Genomic DNA, 11,105 nt, shown 5'->3' on the forward strand with positions numbered 1-11,105 from the left:
GGCCTGGAGCAGCTCCGGGGCCTCCTCTGGGCTCTCTCCAGCAGCTCCATGTCCTTCTGCTCTTGGCCCCAGGGCTGGGGCAGCTCTGCAGGTGGGCTCTCACCTGAGGGGGCCCAGGGGCAGAATCCCCCTCCCCTGCTGCCCACTCTGGGAATCAGCCCACGGCATGGGGGCTTCTGGGGGCTAGCTCACACAGCCAGAGCATGTCCAGCTTTTCAACGTGGTTAAGATACCATTTGTTTCACGGCTAATATAAAAAGATACATCTAAAGACAATCACAGAGAAACAACAGCAGATACTTAATTTAGGACTCAGCTCCAAGAGGGTGCAAACACCACTAACATTGTGCTTGGACCTGAAACAAATAGACAGTGAATCTATATCAGCAGTGCCTGTTCCCACCCACAGCTGTAGCTGTTGAAAGGACAGACACAAGTGACTAGGATCACCCTGACAGTATTGCCCCTGGATTCAGATGAAATCCCTGTTCATCCTAATCAAATACATTTTGAAAATGTCAGCTTGCCATAGACTCCTTCCTTCCCACAGCAGGGGAAGTCTTTAGGGACTTACTCTGCAAACGGCTATTTTTCAATAGGTACAACAATCTACTCTAGGCCTTTGGAAAAAGAGCAGCAGGTGAAACTCAAGGATAATGTCCTGCTTAAAGAAAAGGTACAAAGAGTACCTCCGACTTCAGAACTGAGCAGCCTATGGAGTCATAGGGGTTTGCTTCTACTTGAATAGCCTGACAGCTGTAGAGTAGAAAGAAACTGTCAATCAATAAAGCTTCAGACCACAAACAAAAAGGAAGAGTCTCTTTGCAACAGCCAACGACCATTAGCAGACAGCCCTCATCTGCAAAATCGCATGGTTCTGCCGTGGGATCCTAAGGCTCCATGGATCTCATCTGCTTTGTTCACACTCCTGGGAAAAATGAAAAGGACTCCCCTGGGATGAGAACATAGCACAGACACCAGCCAAGAAAAAATCAGGAACAGTGCAGAAAGGAAATGAGAACACTAAGGAACACATGGCTTATTTTGTATCTGAATTTCTCCAGTGTCTTCAATGGCTTACTCGGACTGTACCCTTCCCTGCTAACCTCAAAGCCCTCTGCACAATGGAATGCCAGCAACAAGGTGAGGGCACTCAGAACTGAACAGCTTTGCAGGTGCTGCTTTCCAAGTCCAGATCTCTGGGAATTTCACTTCTGGCAGCGAGCTTGGACTCTTTTCACAGGGCTGCATATTTCAGCTGGTTTAATCAGCATGATTATCTCTTTTCTGTTTACCACCATGCTCTGACAGCAGGGTATAAACCGTCACAGGCAGGAAAAGGACTCCAACCTAAATGCCTGGCTATGGAATAGGGAGGAACATTTCTGTCTTTCCAGCGAGAAAGCTCTCACTTCAAACCCCACAAAGTGGTGGTTCCCTAGGAAGCCTCTCAGCAGTAGTAATTATAGGCTGGAGGAGCAGCTTTGGTGACATTATTGAGGACTCATGAGAAGCATTTCACTTCTGATAAAAATATGAGTCACAATATCCTTTAAAAACAGAAGTTATGAGGGTTAAGCTGGCTGTACTGGGATGGCTGAGACTGGTCTGTCTGCAATAATGCTCTTGTGAAACATTTTTTAATTATTTGTAATTGCAAACTGTCTGCAGCTATACTCCTATTACCTACAAAAATTAAAAGGTGTAGCCACTTGGAGCATCCAACTTTTGCTCTTAACCACCTCAAACAACTGGGCTCCTTATAAAGTTAATAGTGAGTGGTTGCCTCTCAATTTCATCATTCTGGATGGTTCTACGGAGTAGCATACCTCTCAGTTTTGAGTACTTTGGGAGTCTAGGAATTAAACTTCCTCAACTCAAATAAACGTCTGAAGCAGATACAATGAATAATTCCTCCTAACTCATCAAACCTCCCAAATAAAGAGCCATAGAGTGGATCATCTAGGAAGGGACCTTCACCACCATCTCATTCCACCCCCTGCCATGGACAAGTTGCTCCAAGCCCCATCCAACCTAGACATGGACAATTCCAGGGATCCAGGAGCAGCCACAGCCCCTCTGAGCACCCTGTGCCAGGGCCTCACCACCCTGACAAGGAACAACAATTCCTTCCCAATATCACATCTAACCCTGCCCTCTGGCAGTGGGAAGCCATTCCCCCTTGTCTTGGTACTCCGGGCCCTTGTCCCAAGTTCCTCTCCAGTTCTGATCCTCCAAGATGCCAAGAGGCCTCAGTTTGCAGCGTCCAGTGCGAGTTCATGCTCTCACGTGACTCATGCCAATTCACAGACCTCTCTACCTGCAGATTCAGGGAACAACATGGAATGTGACTGAACACACAGATGTTATCTGTGTATGTATAGATGCTAACACAGCATCCTATCTGACCATGGAAAAGCTTTAGAGACTAAACAAATGGCTCTTACAGTCCTGGCACCAGCTTGATACTATGAAAAATACACTTCAACAAGTGAGATGCTCTGAACTGCTGCACTATCAATCAGGTGACAGAGGATAGACACTAAATATGCTACTCCTAAAAACCTGTGCAAGAAATTGCTGTAAGCAATATAAGGATCAAATACAGGAAGGGCAGCAAAGTAAGGGGAGAGATCTGAGGGACTTCTCCCAGTTTAGAAAACCTTTGCAATAAAAGGTCAATGGTTCCTCTGAAGTCCTCATGGCTCAGAGAGTAAAGAAACATCTGAAGTTCATCACTACAGAAACTGATTCTTCATGAATAAAAGCTTTCAGAGCTTTCTCTTGTTTCTCATACTACTGAGAAATCCCATATGTTGTTACAGTGGGGATTACTGTAACATGCGTATCAAACAACGAGGCCCGTGGAAAAGAAATATCTATGGACCGATTCTTGCTAGATGTTTCAGAGATGTTTATTTCCCCAGCCCATGGCTGGGGCTCTGCCCAGGAACTGTTCAATCACAGGACCCGAGGGTCCTTGCCCGGGCAGGGAACACAAAACAACCAACGGGGAACGAGGCTGACCAGGGGCAGAGGAACCCCGTGTCTCCCCCCAGGGCCCCTCTCCCAGGACCCCACGGCAGGGGGGAAGGCCCCCAACAATGTAGTGAATCCCATCATCTGAATGGCCCACCATGGTATCAGTTAAGTAATTCATAATCCTTCATTATTTACAGAAATGCACTGATTTTTGTTTACCACATGCTTTTTCAACATAAACCTCTTAATCAGAAGTCAGTTTGGAGGGCTCAGTTGCACAAAAACTTATTTACCAAGAGCAATTAAGTGTTGCCCTATCTAGCTTTTAGAATAGCCAGAAGGAATTATGAGACTGAAAATATTCAGTGCAGATAAAACTCACCTAAAACTCCCAGTAAGCAACACAAAACTCCCAAGCTGCTTCCCACACTCACCTTCCTTCAATGAGCCAGGTACATTTTGTCTTGTATTTGTAATTTCCAGGCCCATCTGTGACATACCCTGAAGGTTCAGTGAGTCTGTAAATAAAAAAACAAAGACAAGCATTAGTTTCCAGTGGTATTAAACATTCAGAAAGGACTCCCTAAATTTTGAAGATCCATCAATACATTATTACTTACTTAAGATTCACTATAAACAAACCAACTACAGCACAACAAAACCCAGCTGGGAGTCTTCTGTTGAACTCTCTGTGCAGGCCTTCTGATGATTGTTCTTCAAGAATGACATCTTGAAGGACATCACTTCAAGAATGACGGTTTCTCTATCAGATTGATGTCATGGTTCCAAACCCACATGTACAGATATACCACCTATCCAGCAAAAGGAATTCCCAACAGAAGCTAAAATTATTCCTAAAGCATTTATCTATACAAACTGCACCATTCGTGCATGAAGTTCAGATGAAGAGATGGTGCAACCTCTCACTCATTCTGTATTTGACTCTCCACAAACTCCCTGACAATTTCCTGAATGGAGGACCGATCCCCAAGCCCCATCCCTGGAAGTGATCAAGGCAAGGCTGGACGAGTCTTGGAGCAACCTGGTCTAGTGGAAGGTGTCCCTGCCCATGGCAGGGGGTGGAATGAGATGGGCCTTATGGTCCCTTCCACCCCAACCATTCAGTGATTCTATATTGTTATCAACATCTGCAAACACTGTACAGTGCAAGTTCTACACCAGCAAAAGACAAAACCAAGAGCTAAATCATTGGTATATAAATTCCTATCTCATATGAATTAGTTAAAATATTCCAGCTGAATTCTAACAAACTGTTGAAGTATTGCAGAAACTGCTGAAAATAAATGACAGGGAAGGATGGCAGCAAATGGCAGCAGCACCTGAAGGCTCCCAAACACAATGTTCTGGTAGAGCATACCCTGGCATGCAAAACAGGATTCCTTCCTAGGCAAGTTATCAACTCCATTGTCAGCACGTGGCAGGAGCAAACCACAGCCCTCTGGCAAAATTTAACTGTCCTACTTACAACACAGCTTTAAAATAAAAACACTGTAAATTTAAACTTGGCAAAAAGAGAAGAAAGCAAGATCAGAAGTTCCCAAAACCAGTATCCTGGAACCTCTTCTGTGCCTTTCCCCAGTGATCTGCTAATGTTAATGTCTCATCTTTTTTTAATATTTTGGCTGAGTCAAAAATGATTTTCCAAACTCTTTTCCATCAAGCATTTCTAAGGTTGATCTCTGATACAAATTAAAAAGGCAAAACCCACAGGTTTTTTAAAACCACCTTCCTCTGTCTATAAATGAATTTATTATAATACTTTTCAACCTGAGAAACTGAGATGAAGATTTTAAAAAGCCAATTACTGAAGTTGTGCAGGAAATGGACATTCAAGCAAGTGAAGAAAATACTCACATATTTGGAAGCACAGGAAGCATCTGGGCCTTCAATGGAGCCACAGATGTAGGTGTAAACAGAGATTAGATTAAAAAAAATACACATACAGAAGGTATAGATTTAGGCTGGATATTGGGAAGAAATTGTTCCTTGTGAGGGTGGCACAGGGCACCCAGAGAAGCTGTGGCTGCCCCATCTCTGAAAGTGTCCAAGGCCAGGTTGGACAGGGCTTGGAGCAATCTGGGATAGTGGAAGGTTTCCCTGACCATGGCAGGGGTTGGAACTGGATGATCTTTAAGGTCCCTTCCAACTCAAACCAGTCCACAATTCTGTGATTTATATTTATTTTAAAACTTCAATATCTTTGAAAATTCAAACCACTTATCTGCTGACCAGGAATTCACAAAACCAAATGAAACTTCCACGTTGGAGGCAGTAACATCTAGTCTTTTTGTCTAAAATTTTATCCTTTTGACTATAATATCCATGGAAAAGCCATAAATCAAACAGTATGAACACTGACAGAACTTTGCCTGCAACCAAGAGCAGAGATTCTAAAAACCTGAGCAAGTCTCTCAAGCTAAAAACGACCTCATGCCATGTGGCAAGCTTTTTAGGGAGCCTCTGCTCATACAACTCTAGCAACAATTTTATCTGGAAACAATTACTAATTCATTCACCACAGAAATGCTACCAAGAGTGCCACCCAAAAAAAAAAATTCCTGTTAATACTGTAGCCCCAGCCATGTCACATCTCAGGGGGGAAAAAAATAAGAGCATTGAAAGTAATTCAATGAAGTTTCAGCAAAACATTGGATTTAGTATTAAAAATATAAGTCAAACTTTGATACACTATTAGTACAAACTTATCTGTAAGTTACTCAGACTCCTTACTAAACTTCCTGCCATTATGGACAAATAAGGGATATTAAAAATCTATAATAAATCAGAGTTGATATATCTGAAAGTAAAATAGATAGGAATTAAGTTCTCACGGCCTGCACTGCCTGGCTAGAGCAGGGCAGCAGCATCCATATTCTTCTATAAATACTGTCCCAGACAGACAGAAATAAATCTTCAGCACAAAAGCAAACTGAAACTAGAACTTCATCCTTCCATTCAATACATAAAGCTCAACTGATCTCCAAGCTCCAGTAAAAAGGCAAACAGGCCCCTGTTCCCCACGGTCAGTGCTGCCTGTGCCATACGTGACACAGGGCTGGGGCTTTCCATAACTGGGACATGTCCTACACAGTGTTTTGGTTTTGTCTGGGAGCAAAGGCTTGCGAAGGGAACACATGAGTAACTCAAGAAGGAAAAACACTCCAGGAATGAGGGACTTGGATGCAGAAAGTTTTCCTGACATGCATCAGGCTACTCTCACATAGAAGGCTCCTACCTCGTGGAACCTGTCACCAACACCACCAGGTTCAGGGGTTTTTGGCCCCACTGAAAGCTTTGGGCATGTTTAGGATGTGGGGTACAACCAGGCCAAGTGCCAGGTCCTGCACTTGGGTCACAGCAACACCCTGCAGCTCCAGGCCAGGGCAGAGGGGCTGGAAAACTGGAAAAGGCCCTGGGGGTGCTGGTGACAACAGCTGGACATGAGCCCTGGGGTGCCCAGGTGGGCAAGAGGCCAGTGGCCCCTGGGCTGTCCCAGCACTGGAATGGCAGCAGGGCCAGGGCAGTGCCCGTCCCTGTGCTGGCACTGCTGGGGCACCTCCAGTGCTGGGGGCAGCTCTGGGCTGGAGCGTGTCCGGGGCAGGGAACGGAGCTGGGAAGGGGCTGGAGCCCCAGGAGCGGCTGAGGGAGCTGGAAAGGGGCTGAGGCTGGAGCAAAGGAGGCTCAGGGGGGACCTTGTGGCTCTGCACAAGTCCCTGACAGGAGGGGGCAGCCGGGGGGGTCGGGCTCTGCTGGCAGGGAACAGGGACAGGAGGAGAGGGAACGGCCTCAGGCTGGGCCAGGGGAGGCTCAGGGTGGATATTGGGAATATTCCTTCCTGGAAAGGGCTGTCCAGTTCTGGCACAGCTGCCCAGGGCAGGGGTGGAGTCTCCGTCCCTGGAGGGATTTCAAAGCCCTGTGGTTGTGGCACTTGGGGACATGGGGCAGGGGTGGTCTTGGCTGTGCTGGGGAACACTTGGACTTGATGGTCTTAGAGGGCTTTTCCAACCTAAACAATTCTGGGATTTTATGGTAATTTTATGACTCAGATGCAGAAATCAGACACAAGAAAACATGGAAAGGCATCAAATACCACTTGTCTTTGCTAACTTGGTAAAACATGTTGCTGCTACACAAGAAGCATTTCTGTACTACCTGGGTGTTACATCTCCTACTCTGCAAGGAGCAGCTGCTACACCCTAAGAAAACAAAAAAGTCAGGCCCTGTACTACAATATTTACAAGGCCCTAAACTACAACATCAACTTTAAAACCTCCAGGGTAGAAAAAACAACTGCAAGAATCTATTCACAAAACTCAGATTAAAAAAATACAGAAGTATACTGCATAAATACATACATATACATGCATATACACACAATACTTAAGGCTTGTTTCAACCTTCACTGTTCACAACAGTGTTGTGTACACTAAATTTTTCACTGATTTCCAAGTAGACTGCAATATATAAGAATCAAAGGGAAAGAAGAAAGTCAGGGAGATGAACCTACAGCCCACATATTCGAAGAGCTCCAACCTTGAGTGCTGCCTATTCCAGCTTTTTTAAAGAAAAAGACAAAAGGGAAGCAACAACAAGAACGAAGATCTAACAGAAAACAACTTCAAAGAGAAATATTTTATGCAAAAAGATTCTTCATCTTTAATTCCCCACTCATTCTGGGACCCCCTGAAAAGCACAAAACAACACAAGAAAATCAGGCAGCAATCAATGGTATCTCCTGAGTAAACAGCCAAATCTGATATTGGAAATCACCAGATAAATCCATGTGTTTTTAATAACAACCTGAGTAATACTAGCAGCATATATTTTTCAAATACGAAGTAGTATACACTGAGAAAATTCCTACATAGACAGGAGCTGCACAACAAGGCAAAGCTTTAAAGCTGTTGACTAATTGCCATCTAATAAATCTAAAGCAATCCTGTTGCTAGTGAGCACAAAAACTCATAAAAAGTACCATAGAATTTAGGATTAAATATTTTTGCAGCACTTACTTCCAAAGCATTGTGACATTAAAGGTACACTATATGCTGGCAACAGGGTGTTGAATATATTTATTTTCATCAAAAGTATTATTAAAGAAAAAATGCAGCTTGCCTTTCCTTCATTACTCACCAGGAAAGGTAAGCAGGCTGGTTTGGTTTATAAAACACATTAAAATGTGACCTCTAAGCGGTCATCACTGGATCTCAAAACGGGTTTGTATTACTTTTAGTTAGACTGCAGTAACACTGACAGTGAAGACTTATTAGCATCTTGTCTGGAGAAGTTTAGCACAGCCTTCTCACAAAAAAAAAAAAAAAAAAAAAAAAACCAAAAAAAAAAAAAAAAAAAAAAAACCCAAAAAAACCAACCCAAACAATTCTCTGGATTGAAGCTCTGACATTCACTGGATTAGCTACTCCCTGTAATGTAATGCTCTCTGCAAATTTCCTGGGGTGTAGGCTGTCTCATCATTCAGGGTGCTGATTAAGGAAAAAAAAAAAACAACCAAATAATAAAAAACAAAACAAAAATCCAAAACAAACCAACCAAACAAAAACAAACAGCCAAAACCACCAAACAAACCCCAAAACCCCTTGTCCATCCTAATTTTGAAGTTGCTAAATCTAGAGACTGATGCAAGCAATGAGTTCTCCTCCTCTCTCCCTTCTCCTTCCCAAGTGCTCAAGCACTTCACAATTAAAAGTCATTATTTCAGGTATATTTGGAGTTGGAAGGCATAAAGAAAGGGCTGTTACAGCCTCTTACCAGAACAAACGTTTTCTATCCTAAATTGATTATTAATTTGACTTTGTTCGTGTTCTCACTAAAAGCACTGAGGTTAAAGGACACATATTATAAGCAAACACTTTAATTTACAGTCATGGAATAGTGGTGAGGCACACAGGGGATGAGAGAAGCAGATAAACAATCCACGCAGATTCTTCATTAATTTCTACCATAGAACAGCTAAATCCCTTCTTCTGTCACCTCGGTTCCACACCACAGGTAAAGCTGGGAAGATGTAATTAACTACAGGCCAGGTCTCACAGATTAAGGTAATGACATTACTGCAAAATCCCCTTTGATAAGGATTTTACTTATGCAGCAACAGGTACCTAAAACAGAGACTATGAACTGCTCCAGGCGTACACAGAGAATTCTCTCCTCCTCTCTCTTTAATGTACAAAGTCTCCAATACAACTGAGATAAAAGTCCTCAAGATGAGCAAACTCATGCAAAAGTCACCACTGTAGCATAATCATGGAATCCCAGAATGTTTTAGATTGGAAGGGACCTTAAAGCTCATCTAATCTCACCCCTGCCATGGGCAGGGACACCTCCCACTGTCCCAGGCTGCTCCAAGCCCCAATGTCCAGCCTGGCCTTGGACACTTCCAGGGATCCAGGGGCAGCCACAGCTGCTCTGGGCACCCTGTGCCAGGGCCTCCCCACCCTCACAGGGAAGAACTTCTTCCTCACAGTAAAGGTTTTTATTCTAATAATTAAAACACATAAACTTTTTTTTAAAATCAAATTATTAAAATAATTAAAATTACCTAACCTCAAGACTAAGACAAGAGAAACTATGAAGGAAAAGCTGATTTCCCTCCTCCAACCCCATTTCCCCACATCAGAAGCACTGAAAATAAAACCTGTGCTGGATCCCAAATGACACCAGCACTTCCCCACTGCTTCCAAACCATCAGTTTGGAAGCCTTGTGATACTACCAGAAACACACTGGAGGTCCAATCTTGTTCTTGCCTCTAAGTTTTTCCAGCTATTAAATTCAAACTGAAAACATCCCAAATTTAGGTCCCTGCATATTTTCCTATTTCTTTATTCCCAGCCTCATCTGAGAGACCACAAAGCAGCATTTATTCACTGCATAACCTCAGCCTTATCTCTGCTGACCCAACCAGCCAAGCTGCACTATGAATGTCAACACTACTGTGTACCTTTACTACAAATTTTTCCCCCATTTAAACTTCCTGGGTAAAACAAAGAATAAAAGATATTATTATTATTATTATTATAATAACACTGAAGGGGTGTGTTCTTCACACAACCAGCACATTTTGTGCTGTTTGGCAGCTCATTTTTCTGTGGCTTTGTTCTATTATCTCTGTATTATCTTTGATCTCTGCTTTCACACTGCAACAACTCCAATCTTAGCACTCCTACTTCTTTGAACACCTTCCCCAGTGCCAGTATTTTATCCAGAAACATTACCATGACAAAAGGCCAATTCATGAGGTCCCCTTGAGGTCCCCCATACCCACTACCGTACCCGAGACATCAGCCATGCAGATGGTGGACACTACAACAGCTGTCTATTAATCTAATCCAGCAGTTGCACTCCACAACTGTTCCCTATCTGTTCCCAAATCCACTTATTGGATCTTGGCCTACTTCATTGAAATAAAGACAATTTAGCTGGAAGTGTTTGTAATGCTCAGAAAAACTGGAGCCTCATCCTTCACTGGTGATCCTAAAATGCTCCTGGGCTTTGTGGTAGGGAGTTGTCTTACGCCAGGCAGGAAGAGACAACAGAGCACAGCGGAAGCAAATGCATCTCATGCATCACAAACCATCTCACTGCAGCAGAAAAAGAATATATCAATCCCTCTCTTTCCCTGGCACACAATGAACCCCTAAAACCTTGGGTCAAGAGCCCTTGCAAATGTCTTACCCCAAAACTTAACCCTCTGCAAGACAAAAGGACAAAGAAACCACATTATTGCAATGGTCAAAGAGAATCATCAAAGGCTCATGCACACAAGGTCTGTAAGATGATTTTTCATCCCTTTCCCAAAACTAGAAATATTCAATTACTCAATGGATCTCAAGCACCTGTGCAATCAATTAAGTTGCAGTACAGCACACCTGTGACCCTTGTAAATAAGGCCTCATAATTCAAATTCTTTAAAGCCCACATGCTCAGAATTGACAGACATCAATCTTCTCCTCCAGTTGGAGAGCCCTTCACTCTGATAAGCTTTCAAGTTGTCAGGCCTACATTTAGGACCAGGAAAAGCATTCATTGGCAGAACATGTGCTGTATTGTGAGTGAAAAGAGGTTAAGCAACTGACAGCCTTCA

At 43.3% G+C, this 11,105-nt stretch overlaps 1 protein-coding gene across 1 annotated transcript in view; it reads right to left on the reverse strand.

Annotated features, from left to right (window-relative positions):
- ATRN (attractin) overlaps nucleotides 1-11,105 on the reverse strand; it is a 142,892-nt gene that overhangs the window by 110,245 nt on the left and 21,542 nt on the right. Inside the window, exon 3 of the mRNA XM_008631833.2 lies at nucleotides 3,417-3,500. Within this exon, the coding sequence (XP_008630055.2) occupies nucleotides 3,417-3,500 (84 nt within the window). The remainder of the gene's footprint in view (nucleotides 1-3,416; nucleotides 3,501-11,105) is intronic.

Source organism: Corvus brachyrhynchos, unplaced genomic scaffold (assembly GCF_000691975.1).
Source record: "Corvus brachyrhynchos isolate BGI_N302 unplaced genomic scaffold, ASM69197v1 scaffold910, whole genome shotgun sequence".
Lineage (NCBI taxonomy): Eukaryota > Metazoa > Chordata > Aves > Passeriformes > Corvidae > Corvus > Corvus brachyrhynchos.